Source organism: Acanthopagrus latus, chromosome 1, assembly GCF_904848185.1.
Source record: "Acanthopagrus latus isolate v.2019 chromosome 1, fAcaLat1.1, whole genome shotgun sequence".
NCBI lineage: Eukaryota > Metazoa > Chordata > Actinopteri > Spariformes > Sparidae > Acanthopagrus > Acanthopagrus latus.
The window spans coordinates 20972967-20989388 of record NC_051039.1 but is presented as its reverse complement, the minus strand read 5'-3'; the positions used below and the strand labels follow the sequence as shown (position 1 = coordinate 20989388).

Here is a 16422-nt window from a genome sequence, read left to right as displayed (position 1 = left end):
ACAAATGCAAATAGTATACAATCAAATTAGACAATATCAATCAAATGAGTAAAGTGTGTTTACATGGGTATAACAGCTGAATTGTTTGAGAATTTGGTGAGGAAAGCTTGACGGTGACCTGCAGCGCCACGTGCTGTTGTATAACCAGTGTCTGTGTGTGCGTGTGAGTGTGCTAACCTTGACGTTATTCTTGGTGTCCAATCCTTGGATGAAAGTGGAGAGACTGTGAAAGAAACGATCTGCTGCAGTTCCCTGGAGGGTGGATGAGGCAGAGAGAGAGAAAGAGGATAGGAGAGGGAGAGAGTCTTCTTTAGCACATGTAAACTGGGTAGACTGGGTAAACTGACACTGTTTGAACCTGCAATAATACACGTATAGATCCACTACAGCCCAAATCATAGAAACTTAAAAATGAGTCACTGTGTACAGCACTAATTGAAACCAAAGGAGTAAAACCAACCACATTATTGAGCTTTTCTTGTGTATGAGCGCAGTGAAATAATACTGTAATGACATCTCTTACTCTCTCCAGACGGAAGCGTCTCCTCAGCTCAGCGATCGCATCATCGATTTCATCCGTGTGGGACAACAGCTGAGAACTCCTGGCGCCTAACGAGAATCCACCGTATCTGCATGGAGAGCAAGCGTTTTAATCTCAGCACAGGACACAGCAGAGAACCGCTCGGCTCAATATTATTGACAAATCTGCTCAAGATGGATCATGTCTGATAACCTACCTGAACTCATTGACCCAAATCTTGTTCTTCAGGCTGTAAGAGAAGAAAAAAGATAAAATGATTCAATGTTCAACACATCATCGTATGAGTTATAAAGCAATGAACTCGCACAAATATCAGTGTGTGTAAGATTAGTGTTTTACCTCTTTCCAATGATCTGAGCGTAAGTTTTAACCAGATAGTCTGAGATGTTTCTGCCAGTCAGATTCTGAAGAGTGTCCGTCTCACTGATCTTCATCTGAATACACAAACACACAAAACACCTAATTACCATTTGCTTTTCATTGTATCAGTTCACTTTCATTTTTTTATGTTAGCAGGAAGAAAGGTTGGTAGTGCCTTTGTTGTACGGTCATATGATCTTCACTTGATTTGACACTTAAGTGCTGACTGTCTCATTGTTTGGTGTCACTGACCTGTGGTGGTGGAAGTCCGCCGGCACCAGCGGGACACTCTGGAAGCATCCTCTTGCGTCCTCCACAGCTGCACTCACACAGGGGAGAGGGATTCTCCATGGACCAGTTGCCTTTGTCGAACACGTCCTTCAGACTTTGAGAGACTTGCGGGACTGACCACTCATCCTCAACTGTCGTACAGGGAATGTCCCTGGAGCACAAAAAAGTTTCAATTTAATTTCAAATCAAAATTTTATGCATACATGTAGACAAACAATAATGTGATCTGTTCAATTGCGTATTCACTTTTCTTCTCCAAACTTACGGTATAGGTTCTCCTTCCATGCAGCGTGTTCCAAATCCTGGTTTTTCTGTCAGGGCTTCCAGCAGCTTGTTGGTGTGAGGGTCCTCAGGTAAGTCATTACTACAAATCAACAGAGAACAAGTTGCCTTTATTAACACAAACTAATATTCCATAAATGTGAGAAAAACAGCATTTCTTGACTTGTCTTTAAGTGTAAAGAGACAATAAGCTGAACACTACTAATAATAGGCTAAAAATGGCTTCATCATCAAGTTCTCATACCACCAGTATGTGAGTTTCACAGCTACTTCACAATGGTTGCAAAATAGTACAACTGTGCAAAATACAGTTCAGCACTCTTTTACCGCTAAGCCGGTGAGTTTAAAAATACATCAGTTAGGTAACATGCAGACATTAATGCAGTTACGTATCCTTTGCATCTTTAATGGTTTGTACACTTAGGTGATGGAAATAAATAAAAATTTTCTTGACAGAAAAACAGAATGATGTGATTGAGGTGAATTTAAGGTTAAAAGGTGCTTAGCTGGTGTAATTTTAAGAATGTACACAATTAACAGAAAATGGTTTTGTTTGTACAAAAGTTCAAGATAAATTAATGAGAGGAAAGTCAATCCAGTATCTCACCTCATGAAGGTGAACTGTTCTCCATACATGCCAGGATCCAAAGCCAGACTTGGGTACTTTCCAAATGGAGGAACAATCAGACTGAACACCAGGGCAATACACACAAACACGGCCGGCAGAACAATCTGAAAAAAACAACATCATGAAAATGTATTAACATTGTGTTGATGTACAGCAGAAAGACCCATACTGGCTTGTCTCTTTAGAGTTTTGTGTGTATGAAAGCAGCATCAGTATACCTGAGCAAAGAAGCCTTTCCTGGAGCGCCGAGCGTAGAGGAATCGTTTCCAGAGCAGTGCAACAAACTGCTGTCTCTTCAGACTCCAGCCTTTGACCTGGTACGAACCTTTGCCATCTGTTCCACTGAGCCAGTCGGTCTCCCGGGATTCTGCACACAGAGATGGCGATACAAGTGAGCAAACTTGCAAAACGAAGTCTGTGTCCTGATTTTGTAAGTTTATAGAATGCCTGCAATTGCAATTTTTCTGACACAGAGCAGCAAATATCTGTGTTTTGCAATATAAATCTTCTTTTCTTCAGACAGGCTGAAACTGCACTTTTTGTGAGATGTGACATATCTGTCATCATTCTCTATATTTACTTTTGGTACAACAAAGAGTAACAGCAATGATAGCAATACAAATGAAGCTATCATTGCACTGCATGATGGGTAATGCAGTTCTACCTGGGTCACCTTCAGAGTCGTTAAAGTCAAAGTCGTCCTCGGTGAAGGGCTTCAGGCAGCTCTGGTGGTCTCCAAATGCATGATGGCGACGAATTCTGGTTGGCACGACTCCATCTGCAGCCACAGGAGGATGGACATGTTAATATAAGCTATTAATCGGGTTTCAAATCTTCCATTTTGTTTTAACCATAACCCTCCATTTATTCTGTTACTTCTCAAACAAAGGGGCAAATCTCACCTGATAGCTCAACAGCATCCACGCCACTGTCCTCAGCCACTTTCAGGAAAATCTACAGAGTTGGAAGAGATACGATTAAAACATTGGCAGAATCATTCCAACAATAAATCAAGCAGAGTATAAAAGGCCAGACATAAGGGTGTGTAAACTGCTTGCTGCTCCTCACCTCCTCCAGGGTGGTATCAGATATTCCATAGCTGGATATTCCCAGGTCAGTGAGGCGGTCATCCAGCTCATGGAAGAGCTCTACAAAGGCTCCATCTTTAGCTGACTGATAGGGCAAGACATAAGTGAGCTCGTGGCCAAGGTCCTCAACCAGACGAGCCTCAGAGACATGCTTGAATATCACATTGGAGATAAGGGACACATCTATAGGGAAGAAACCAGCAGAAAGAATGACAGGTTGGTTAATTTTACAAGAATAAGCTTTTCTAGCTTTGCAGGAGCCAACTGAGTGTCAGTTCTTACCGATGGTGGTGGTTTCACTTTCTGGCTCACTGCCCAGACCAGCATCAGAACTGCTCTGTGATACACTGTCCTCCTGAGGAGAAGATAAAGAGAATAAACAGTTCAGTAAAAGAAAGACTCAATAAAACTCAGAAGTGAGACTCCCTCTCTTGCATTTTTTAAAAAACGGTTGTTCCTCTTGATGTCTCTCTTACCTTCTCGTTCTTCTTGCTGTAAGAGACGGTGCTGGCAGAATTCCTGCAGGACTGAAGTGTCAGATCGTAGTCTCTCTTAACCAGGGTCAGATAGTAGCCAGTGCCAAGTTGGGTCTTCAGGAAGAGGGAGGAGCCTACACAGCACAGCTTGCCGTGGGAAATGATGGCGATGCGGTCACCCAGGATGTCAGCCTCGTCCATGTGGTGAGTGGACAGGATGATGGTGCGGCCTGACCGAGGAACAAACACATTCAGCAGAATTAATTACATCATGTATACGAAATAACAACGACATGACCAAGAGTCAACTATCAGTTGTATTTACCTTGTCTGTATTTAAGCAGCAGGTCCCAGATGCCCCTGCGAGCATAGGGATCGACCCCAGCAGTAGGTTCATCCAGGATTACAACCTTGGAGCCTCCAACAAAAGCCAGGGCCACTGACAGCTTTCTCTGCATCCCTCCTACAAAGACAACGGGTAGAAAACGTCAGAATTATACATTTTACTATCTAATTACTATCTTAATAGAAACTCCCCTTCAATTAAAATATTACTTGAGAAGCCACTAAAAGGAAAAATACAAAAACAGCTAAATATTCAAACTGACCCGACAGTGTGCTGGTGCGAGATGTTCGTTTGTGAGGCAATCCGACATCATTCACAATTTGTTCCATCTCAGCCTTCACCTTCTCCTCCGGCAGGCCCTTCATACGGGCGTAAAACCAGATGTGTTCCTCCACCGTCAGCCTGGTTTACAACAAATCACACAATTATGAAACATAAGCGTGAACAAATTTGAAAAGAATTCAATTCTTAGTATAAAGACATTCTGATGCTGAGATCTAGACTGTATACGTACATGCTAAAAAGTACGTTGTGCTGAGGACAGACACCCAGATTCTGCCTGATGGTGCTCAGTTCAGTGCGGATGTCCTTGCCGAGGATGTAGGCTGTGCCAGAAGTGGGTGGAAATAGTCCTGTCAGGATTGACCTATCAGAAACGCAGCAGGGACAAAAAAGTCACCATCGATCGCCATCTCAACAGTGTAGATTTCTGACAGTGGTGTATTTTACACGCACTGCAGCCAATTTGTGTATCATCTTACATTGTTGTGGTCTTGCCAGCTCCATTGTGTCCGAGGAAGGAGGTTATCTGTCCGTTATAGAACCTCAGGGACAGCCCGTCTACAGCCAGTTTGTTTCCGTGGCTGTAGACCTTCACCAGATTCTCGATGTAAACGCCCGGCTCGATGTGGCCTGGTTCCTCCTCGATACATACGGCTGTCAAGGAGACAAGGAGAACGATGCTTGAATTACAACGTTAATTACAATTCATATTTGTAAAGATACAAAAAACAGAAAGACAAGTAAATATGTTCATGTAAATATGTAATGTATTGATTATTATTTGTACCGTCAGCGTTGCCCTTCTTTGATAGAGGGGTGGAGAGGTTGTTGTTCTCTTTTTCTCCACACCAGTATGTCCTAGTGAAAGGGAAATACCAAGGCCTGGGGATCCCGTATTGACCTGTAATTGAACAGTGAATGTTTTTGATTTCGGTCCCATTCACTATAACAACCACAACAAACTATTCAAATGTAAATCGTTGATTTAAGGAAAAAATACCACAAACTTTATTCATGACTCACCAGGGAAAACAGCTTCGATGTACCAGGTCATTATTCCGTAGAGTACGGCGTCAAACAGCATGAGGGAGATAGAGGTGGTCAGGTTGTAGCTGTCATCCTCCAGAGGGCTGGCCAGCAGGTTCGACCACTGGATACCAACCCCCTGCTCCTCGAACAGGGCAAAGTACTCGCAGCCAAACCCAAAAGCCACAGGAGACAGGAGACTCTGGGAGGACAACAGAGAAGCCGGTGATAAGCTAGAGAAAGAGGATAATTCTAGAAAGCATGCACATGAGTTTTTGGAACATGAAGGTCCATTTGACACAATAATGGGGACCTTTTTTATTTCTCTATTTTAATTTGAAAGTACACACGAGGTTGAAATCTCAATAACTTTACACTTAACACAAAATACTGACTATTCATGTCTATGACTTGACTTGTATATAATTCAGTTTCTTCCACGCACCACTACAACTTTTGCTCCAAAGCCCACGTAGTCTTGCCAGGCGACACACAAGACATAGGGTAGGTAGAGGGTGAAGTATATAATGCCACCGCAAGCAGCTGCCAAGTTGGCGCGAGAGAACAGGGTGCTGATGAGGAAACACTGCATGATCGTCACTACGCCGAAGGATCCCAGGAAAAGAAACACCACCCCTGGGTCACTGTAGGGCAGCAGGTTTCCCATCTGAGAGGGGAGGAGGGGAAAATAAAGAAAAAGACAGAGAATGAAATAGTTTTCTGGTTACAGCAGGATGATATCACTTGTTTTCCACAAACTGATGACATGTGTAGACAATGAAGTGTTGTGATCATGGAAAACTTTGACTATTGAGTTAAATGTTGAGTATAAATAAATCAACAATGATCAATGTGAGTGACTTCACTTGTTTTCTAAATTTACTGACATTCCTTCACGATGACAGAGTGTATGCGCATGTATGTGAGCTTATCTGTGTGTCTGTGGCAAAACCAACCTTCAGTAGCATCACCAACAAGCCGGCGCTGATCAGGAGTGGGATTAAACTGCTGATGAACCAGCTGAGCCACAGGATGCCGTTGTTCAGTCCCATGATCCTCATGGTCTCCTTGAGCCGAGCCTCCTTCTCATACACTACACCCTTTATGATGATGGCCACTGAGTACATCCACGCCAATGTCATGAAGAGAGGCATTGAGCGACTCATCACCCGCAGGAAACTGTGAAAAAACATCGCAACTGGTTAAGTAACTTCTAAAGTGATGCGCAATTCGTTTTTTTACTTTTCAAGGTCACTTACATGTCATCAACATAGCAGGGATAGGGCATCTGTTGAATGTAGATGCCCGTCTTCTCCTTGGTGCCTGTGACAGCTCTGATGATTCCTTGTTCGATGACATCCTGCAGGTAAGAAAATCCACCCCAGACGTAGCGAAGGTCCTCAAAGGGATCTGCCCTGGGACCGGGATCCCAATATCTGCAAAGGAAGATGAAAATCAGTAAGAACATACTTAAACTACAAAGGAGCTGAGATTAAACATTAGTTGGACAAAGCCTCTTACCCGTCTTTAATCTTGTTCGTCCTCTCCACATTATCAATGTCCATGCGGATCTTATAGTTGACGTTAGGTGGCAAGTCAGCGCTGTTGTCATGGGCGATGTCAGGAAACACTATTCCAGCCCAGAACTTTTGGTTGTTCAGAAGACCCATGGACTTGTTGACCAGTCTCTCCTCATTCGCTACTGGCTCCAGTTTGTCCAGGTTCACACACTGCACACAAAAAACAGAGGCATATTTCACTCTGGGAGTCTGACAAGGAGTAAAGTTGAACTTGCTTGAGTTGCTGTGATGTTTAAATGGTGTCTGAAGGTCTGTGTCACCTAGTTAACAAAAACCCTGTAAGAACATCTTTCCCTGAGAGACTTTGTTCTGAAATGAAGCATCTCTGTATCTTTTAAAATGAAAAACAAACTGACTAACACTCGAACACATATCATAAAATTTGACCTCTACACCTATGAAACAAACTCAATTACTGAGTTTAGAGATAAAGTAACCACAGTTGTTGCGACTTCCTATAGATAAGCCTCTCTTATACTGCACACAACTGACATAAGCTGATGTGTACCTCATCTCTCCACACTGTGTGAGAAGCCAATGAGTTCAGAAAGCATAATGAAAACACAGAAACCCCTAAAGCTCTAGCCATGACAGGCTTATATTGTCGTGGAAAGCCTTGACATAGTTTTTAGTGCAAGAGAAGTCTTTTTACACACTTTATATGACCTCTTTAATGGGTGAGACACAGTCAGCAGGGCAGTGGGTCAAGGAAAAGAATGTCATGGTGTTTACTTGGTGTTTGTTTGATGTTGACCTCAAGTTGAGGTTTATAAATTCTGTCTTTCTAAATGATTAGTACTGTTTTTCTCCATGTTACTGCATTATCTATAACGGCACGACGGATGACTAAAAAGACTAAAAAGAGTCATTAAGGTCAGGAGGTTGATTTAAACCCATAACCCATGTGTGGGATGGAAAACATCATTACTTATTTAGCTAATGTAATCATTATATATCACAAGACCATTAGTTCACATTTACTACTGAACCTTAATAGTTACTTTGTAGACCTCTCAATCAAGACTGGCCATTCACTATGCCATGAACATTGATTAACATTTTGCAGGGGTCTAGGAGTGGTTGTTTATCTCCGAGGTTTGGCTCTGGCACACTGACCCGCTACACAAAGGCAGGAAGCAGTGACACACTCAGCATGGCAATAATTCAATTTGATGAGGGGAGGAAGTGGAAAGAACATTTGATTTCTAAGTCTTTAAATAGCTGTGCCAGGAGCTAAACTGAGTTCAATGTGCATTAATAAAAACATTTAAGGCACCAGAAGATTTTGTAATGTGATGACCTATTTGGACAAGTGGCATTTAACCTATTTCCCCACTTTTCTTTGCATCTTGACCTAACCCCTATTTCATAGACACAATTTAAGACCTGTAAAGAGATGTGTTTACAGTGTTACTGAAAACAAGGACAGCTACACAGTTACATAATTACAAATGTCTGCATACACATAGTGAGCTTGTCATGTAAAAACACTGTATCAAGCACTAAATAATTTTCCATGACAGTAAAAAATTGGTTTGATTTAATGCGTTTCCAAGTAAAAAATGATCTACGCCCTGATTCATACATCTGATTGCTCACATTTTGAGAGTACAGACTTTTCTATCCTTAGTCATGTGTTTAACACACTAACCTCCATGAAGCGTGAGATAGTCTGAATGGCCTGGTCAGTTTCGTTGAAGACTTCTCTCCAGGTATAAGCAGATCCGGCAGATCTCTTGTCCTCTGAGGCCTTGGAAAGGAAGGCCGACACGTCTGACACACGCCACTCAGTTCCACTGAGCTGTGCGTTCAAGAATGACGCACTGGCATTATTCTGGAGCAGGGTCTGAGAAAAAGAAAGGTTTTTGTTTTTATTATTAAGAGTTGTGGTAGAAAAGAAAACAACCTAAAATGTTAAATAAAGAACCTGACACTTACAAGCAGCGTCAGAGTCTTACTGTCATAAGACCATACAATCCTTATTAACCTTCTTGCTCTTGCTTTAAAATGTATGTCAAAGAAGAGTGAAAAATATTTGTTGAAGAATCACTCTTTGCCTTTAGCCTCTGGTTTTGAGGCCTTTTTCCTGATGCACCCAGAGTGTATGTTTGTGTCTCCTTGTGATCTATTTTACTGTCAATAAATGTCCTGATCCCTATTCAAGGCTCTACTCAGAGTATTATCTATGCTCACTTATCTCTGTCATAAGCCATTTTCCTGGAACCCAGACTGAGAAACTATTTCATGGCAGACAGTGGCTGAAATAGCAGAGACAGCCATACAATCAAGTACTGTATACAACAGCACAGTGTTAGTGGAACAAAATAAAACTGAACAGAGCTTCAAATGTTTAAAATCCTTTAAGAGTTGTTCATTACAGTATCAAAAGATATGTGTTCCCTTTTCATGTCTTCAAAATGCTTTTAATCATTACACAGAGAAACAGGACTTTTTATATAAAGTAAATGTGCTCAGCAAATATCTCTAGCCTGAGGTTTATTTTACAGTAACACCTTTCACCACTAGGTGGAAGTGGTGCTTATGCAGTTTACATAAAAAAAGTGGAGGAAAAAGAGCCATGTTGTGAACTACAGGCATCTGATAGAGACTTTTTCCTTATGAACACGATGGTATTGCAATCTGGTAGATTGACTGTATTTTTATAGCCATTAAACTAGACAGAACAAGTAGTCCAGTGTTCAAGACAACAAACACTTTGTCTGCATGTCCCTGTTTATAGTAATCAGGAGGAAAAATGATTGTTTTTCTCTGAAGTTGGAGACTGCTGCCAGACCCAAATTTTATTAGCACTCTGACCACTATGATTTGTTTTAAATAATTTAGTTTTATAGTTTACTGAAATGTTCTGCCCCTTTCAGCTAAATTATCTGTCTGTATATCTCTCATGTTACGTTCAAAAAATGTATTCCTCTTTGACTCCTTTCTCCACAGTTACAAGAGAACCCATAATAGGTCAAACCAATTTTGCAGACCCCTACTGAAGTAGTGTTGGTGCTCACAATAAACACATAATTACACTTCAGACACAGATGCAGAGATTACTCTCTTTATACCCTTCATGTAAACAGGAAGAACACAGAAACGCTATGACGTCTGTTCTAGTGTGTTATCTGTGCATACACACTCACCCTGACTAAGTCCATTTCCTCGCTATTCTCCATGAAGTTCCAAACTTTGGGCCGCATCTCCTCCCACATTCCCCCGAGGTCCCTCAGCACGCCAAGCTCCTGGAAGGTCTTATTAACCTGCGACACACACAAATGCACGTCTCATTTATGGAACTTTATTTATGACTCTGATGAGGTAATAGAGATTAGAAGAGGCCTGATGTTGTACCTCATGGATGATTCTCTGTGTGGCTGGAGTATCTGGGGTGTACAGAATCTTCCCCATGAGCAGAGGCTTCAGAGCTCTCCAGATCATCCTGGAAATGGGGCTGGACTCGAGGCTCCGCATCATGTTGTTACAATAGGGAGCTGGAGATTAAACACAGAGACATTCTTAACCTTGAACCTTGTCTGGCAAGAGAGAAAAAAGGTTGTTTCCAGTTACTTTAGACACGTACTGGAAGAGTTGTCATAAGTGGAGAGAGGTTCGCTGTCGCTGTCGTTGCCATGGTTTCCGAACAGGGCCTTGTAGTTGTTGTCTTCATACCAGTTGAGAGACTTGATTTTGAGGCCGCCTCCCTCGGGGTGTCCACAGACGATTCGTGACACAGCCTGGTACATCTGGTTTGGGGAGCCTGTGGCATTTGCAGTCAGATACAGGATCTCCTTACGCATATCCTTCCAACTATTCATATTGGAAAGCTGGAGAGAGGGAGAGACACATGGATAATTGTTAAAACAGTGACATTTTGTGGCTGCTGGAGGTGTCTTACTGTCATGCATGTAGGTGATTTGAAGTACATGGATTATGAATAGCTGCACTTTTTAATTTTTCCCAACTGCCTCATATACAGTGAATAACAGTAAGCAGTGAAAATAATTCATCTTCTTATCCTCTATTATCGTCTTCATTCAAGGTGACCATTTTTCATAATGGGGGAGCTTATGTACACCCTGTTTGTGTGACTCTGCATGTTTGAAGTTATTAAAGGTTATCATCTGCACTATGTGTGGTATTGAAGACATGGAAGTCAAGTGTTGCATTGCAGGGTGGAGACACTTACCACTTACCCGTCTGCATGACTAAGATAAATTTATCTGCTGGTCCCAGTCCTATCTTCCCCCCTCTGTGTGTGTGTGTGTGTGTGGTTTTGCATTTCTCTCCAGAGGACAGGTCAGATAACACATTAGATGTAGTTTGGTTTGTTGCTTGGATGTTAACACACCGTTTCTTACATAAAAAGCAAATACAACACTGTATATTACTGGAGTTACTGTTTATTTATAGTGTTTATTTATAGTGTTAATGGTTTTTACCTCCACACTGTGTTTAAATAAAAATAATGTCAATGCTGTAGACTTGGGGGCAGGGTAGTACTGTTGCTCTGTTATTACATCAGTGTACCGGTTACTGCTGCTCCTCAACTTTTATTAAAAGTTGTATCATAGTTCAGAATTCTTTGGCAATGACTAACAGAGAAATGACAGATAAAAGCCAAATTGTGACCATTGTTCCTAATCAAAGTCTTCCATTGTCATCTTCCTTCATTCTTCAGAGAAACTGTCCTTGACATTCTATCAACCACTACCATCAAGTTGGTGTTGCATCAGTCTGAAGCGAGCAGGGAGTTCATTGTGGTTCAGCCGGAGGTTACTAAGGGTCAAGAGACAAGTCGCCACAAGTACCCAGTTAATGTCTCCAAACTAGTCAAATGCGCATACAATTATGTCACCATCTCGTGATACGGAAGGAATGAAAGTAGGGGTGTTGTCTTTCTCATGCAAGTACAAAGGGTGGAAGAAAAAGGGAGGTTTTGTTACTAAAGTTTGGAGCGAAGGAAGTTATATTTTGGCTGATGCGTGAGGGACTAAGGCTGAGGAAATCACAGTTTTTCTGAGGTGAATATTTGAAGAGGTCATAGATAGATAGATAGATAGATAGATAGATAGATAGATAGATAGATAGATAGATAGATAGATAGATAGATACATACATACACACATACATACATACATACATAGGGGAAGAACAACAGAAGGAAGGAAAGAAAGAAAGAAAGAAAGAAAGAAAGAAAGAAAGAAAGAAAGAAAGAAAGAAAAACATGAGCTTGCAGCAGAGAAGGCAGGAGAGGGAGGTGTGAGAACAAAGAGAGGTTACTTTCGGTCGTCCTCCTAATAGGCAAACCTCCGCAGGCTCCACAAGCAGAGCTATTATACTGACAACTGTTGAGTACACACTCACTGACGTTTAAACACACATGCACGCACTAACACACAAATGAGAAGTTCAGAAGCTCAACAGGAGATCCTGGTGTGTCATGCATCGCTGTATCAGAACAAATAACACTGTTTTCTTCATCAAGTCAGTTTTATGTCAAATCACCTGTCTACAGCATGTTATTTTCATTCTGCCCATCAACGAGATACTTAAAACTGGTTTCCAACAAAGTTACAGTGTGACTGAGAGAGCTGCTGCATCTCAGATCACAGATGCACGTTCTGTATGCAGCTGCTCTGCAGATGAGCCTACTGCCACATCAAACGGTCACATGCTTTCCTGCTCACGCAAAGAACTGTGTGTGTCTGTTAGACTGGGTGCATATCTGGGTCGTGTAGGTGGTGTTCTTGGCTGTTGATGTGTGTTAACCTATTAAAAGCAGTGCATGTATGTGTTACATATGTACTTGTAAATATGTGTCTTCATCTCTTCACACCTGCAGCCAACAGAGCGACAGCTGACAGAAACCTCAAAAACCATACACTTCCTTTGTTCCGGTGTCAGATGTTCACACACAACACACACCTTATAAAGTGGGGCCTTTTTTTGTCTGCGTGTAAACGACTCTGTCTGCCACAAGGTTTAATTTGGCTTTGCTGAAAACGCGTTTTGTGTGACTGCGTATATGTGTCATTTCCCTCGAGGGATGATGCCCATGTTAACTTGGATGACTAGGTGGAAGCACACAAACGCACACACTGACACACACACACATTCACACACGCAACCACACGGACGGGCAGGCAGCAGACGAGGATTGTCCCAGAGTAACCTCGTAGCAGAGCCTGTTTGAGGTTACTAAAGTTCAAATTCACACTGTGGTACACAGGTATTTAGACTAGGACAGCTCAGGATCTAATCATAAATGACTTGTTAATATGAAATCGTAGTCTTCAACTAAATCCAAACCAGGTTGAGCCCCAAATATTATGATTCCTGCTGTAAACAAGCAAAAAGACTTCAAAATATTGATAATGAGCATCTGCCTTACATAAAAGAAGTCTTAATATATAATCAAAATGTTCTGGTTTTGATTGGGTCAATATGCAACATCTTTGTACTGTGACCATAGAAGACGGTCGTTTTCTGCCTTGATATCAAGTTGTAGTTTTCTCAATGACAGTGATCAGGCTTCGAAACAGAGAGGTTACTACAGATTATTCACTCCCTCCCTGCCTCTTTGCTTAGCAACCGTTTGAGCTACTTAGGGCAAACGATACCAAGACGATAAGTATCGCTAATGTTTCCTGGACGCATGTTGACTATAAATTAGAATTAAATATTCAAAAGTATTTGCTTGGTGGGCTTGTCAGGAAAGGAAGCAAATGACCCCTTTTTCCCCTTTATTACCACTAATAATAATGCAGGCTTCAGTATATGTTTTTGTAATAGTTTAGGAATGAGTGGGAGTCCAGATTATTAGAGTTCAAATCGGTGTACTGCCAGCCTCCAGAGCTAAACAAGGTAATCCACTTACAAACAGAGAAAAGGGTTAAAGAGAGCATAGCAACTAAATAGGATTTAATGACTGTAAATCAAGAATGTGGATGGCTGCTGTGCAAATTGATCAACTATGAATAAGGAATAAGTAAAGGACATTCTATTGCTCACAGATTACTTCATTCTGATGATGAAGATTATATAAATTTTCTAAGGATCTTTGTGAGAGCAGTGAGGGCAGTTTGACAGTTCTTTATATACAATGTAAGTGCAACAAAACTTGAATTTCTTAAAGACATGTCTGTAGAAGTGCAATGACGATGGACTTTTACGTATTCACTGTTATTGGCAGATATTGGCTGCTAATGTTAAAATAAGCTTTATTCTTGACTCCTGAGAAGACAATTGAAAATGCATTATAGCTGCGGTTCTTTTTGCCTTCCAACAGTGATAAACCCCGGATTGAAACACAGGCTACAGATGATTACTGGTTAGGGGAGGAGAGGTTACATGAGTGCATTTATCCACTCTGCCAGCCATCTACCAACCAGCTGAGCAAACCCACATAATCTGCTTCTAACAAAGTAATACATCCTGAAGAGGAATGATTTCTGTTCGCAAAGGAATAATCAGATTAAACAGATGCTCTTTCAGTGAACATGCCACTGTGTGTTTACATCATACCTGAAGTACCAGTGGCCTAAAACAAACATAAGGCCTTCACAGGAGAACAAAAGATCTTCAGGAGCATTTGAGACACAAACAAAATTGTGGTTGGACCTGAAAGGAAGTTATGCAATTCTTCGGGTTGATTTTCTTTCACTTTGGATGTTTGTTAATCATTATCCTCGCACACAATAGAGCTAAAAATAACTTAGTGGAAAGAAGATACAATTGGATCTAATATTGCAAAAAGCTCATTCAACAAAGAGGAAAGACGAAATCTGTTAAGTTTTTACAGATGTTTGGACATGAAGCACAATCACACCTGTAAATCTACACATGCACACACACGGACACACACACACACACACACACACACACAGACACACAGACACACGTATATATACAGCTGGGTCTGTGTTTAGCGAACTCATCAGCAGTCTGAGATAAAGTGGTCTGTGTTGTGCTGTGTTGTGCTGTGTTGTGCGTGTGTGTTTTGCACCACAAACTGCTGCTTCTCTCCTTTCTAACTACATTCCACCTGCTCAGACTGCATTACATTAGCTGAGGTCAGCATGCCAGTGCGAGAGAGTGAGAAAGCGAGATTGAGCATGTGTTTGTGTGCATGCGATTCTATACAGGTTGTGTATGCGAGACAGTGAAGACACCTGGTTGTAAGCTGAGTGAGGCTCTCGAAGCTTGAGAAAGAAACCTTTCTGGTAGAGCTTTTGTGATTTATACCGTAGTTTGTTAAGGTGAGTTGAAATCTAGCTTCAAAAAAAGGGAACTCAAAGCTACAATTCCTTCATTAACATTGCTGAATGTTGAAAAACAAAACCCATACCACCACACAACAGCTTGTGGAACTTAAGGACACTTTTTACTCATTTCAATTCGCTTGTTTACATACTTTTGTCTTTTTATCAGTGTGCTTTGAATTATTAGAAATCAATGTTTGAGAAAAAATGTCCCTGACCTAACTGTCAAAAGTTGACATTATTACTACGAGTGACCTGTGTTTATCATACCCTAAATTACTTTGCAGAAAGTGGATTCTTGGTAACAAATTGATTTTATCTACAAACATTACTACTGAAGTCTGAACTTTGGAAACAAATATTTCAGTTCTTCTGTTTGTATCTGATGTAACATGCGTGGGCTTGTTCTCGGTGTGTGTGTGTGTGTGTGTGTGTGTGTGTGTGTGTGTGTGTGTGTGGTGTACTTGCCTCCACGGCCAGTGCTCCCAGGTTCTCCAGAAGATAATCGGTGGCAGCTGAGACTTCCTGAACGACTTTGGGGTCAGACCTCACGTCCTTCTGTTTAAGAGAAAAGGAATCTTTACTAAATTGCAGAGACTTTACACTGTTCTTTTGTGTGTGCATATTTAAGACAAATGTAAAAAGAAATTGAAACTGGTGATAAAACTAAACAGATGTTTAGGGAAAGGAGGAGGCCACGGTGCTTACAAAAAGTTCTCAAAATACAAATAGATCTCCTAGTCATATTTCATTAACATATGTGTCTTCCTACCTATTCATTTAGTATTAATTATGAAACTTCTCTTTAGTTTTCCTTTGTATGTTTTTCTCTCATATGGCATATAGATAGAAAAAGGCTCATCACAGAGGCAAAGAAGGGTGAGAGGGGAAATAGAAGTTGTGGTAAAGAAGTTGGGAGAAAGATGTGGAAAAACACTGGGGTCAAAGGTGAGTTAAGAGGGGAGCCGAGAAAGAACAACAGGTCAGGCTTTGACCCCCTGTGTTGGAGTCACTCAAACTGCTGTGTGTGTGTGGGGGGGTTCTCGTCTGTCACACTATGCTGTCAGCTGCTGGAACGCCTGACACTCGATAAAGCACAGGTGTCGCTGAAGACAGAACAGCCGTCGAGGAAGAGAGAGTGATACTGTAGCTTTCTAGTATGTTCACGCTCTCATTTGCTCACTTGTCTGCCTCATTTTCTATTCATCACAACAACGTCTACTGCTCGCTGTCTTACACACACATGCATCCACAC

General features: G+C 41.4%; 1 protein-coding gene across 2 annotated transcripts in view; it reads right to left on the bottom strand.

Moving 5' to 3' along the window:
- The window catches only part of LOC119032235 (phospholipid-transporting ATPase ABCA1-like), a 38681-nt gene that overhangs the window by 6990 nt on the left and 15269 nt on the right, over positions 1–16422 (bottom strand). The window contains exons 8-35 of one of the 2 annotated variants that reach the window (XM_037121212.1): positions 15636–15725; positions 10487–10730; positions 10258–10397; positions 10050–10166; positions 8552–8746; positions 6842–7050; positions 6580–6756; positions 6277–6499; positions 5766–5987; positions 5318–5522; positions 5082–5195; positions 4774–4948; positions 4527–4658; positions 4275–4414; positions 3992–4129; positions 3667–3896; positions 3473–3545; positions 3171–3373; positions 3005–3056; positions 2767–2880; positions 2321–2469; positions 2082–2206; positions 1458–1556; positions 1154–1343; positions 881–975; positions 738–770; positions 524–629; positions 178–252 (exon numbers count right to left, since the gene is read on the bottom strand). In XM_037121212.1, coding sequence (XP_036977107.1) covers positions 178–252; positions 524–629; positions 738–770; positions 881–975; positions 1154–1343; positions 1458–1556; positions 2082–2206; positions 2321–2469; positions 2767–2880; positions 3005–3056; positions 3171–3373; positions 3473–3545; positions 3667–3896; positions 3992–4129; positions 4275–4414; positions 4527–4658; positions 4774–4948; positions 5082–5195; positions 5318–5522; positions 5766–5987; positions 6277–6499; positions 6580–6756; positions 6842–7050; positions 8552–8746; positions 10050–10166; positions 10258–10397; positions 10487–10730; positions 15636–15725 — 4065 coding nt within the window. The remainder of the gene's footprint in view (positions 1–177; positions 253–523; positions 630–737; positions 771–880; positions 976–1153; positions 1344–1457; positions 1557–2081; positions 2207–2320; positions 2470–2766; positions 2881–3004; positions 3057–3170; positions 3374–3472; positions 3546–3666; positions 3897–3991; positions 4130–4274; positions 4415–4526; positions 4659–4773; positions 4949–5081; positions 5196–5317; positions 5523–5765; positions 5988–6276; positions 6500–6579; positions 6757–6841; positions 7051–8551; positions 8747–10049; positions 10167–10257; positions 10398–10486; positions 10731–15635; positions 15726–16422) is intronic. The other variant, XM_037121282.1, reaches the window with a different exon arrangement.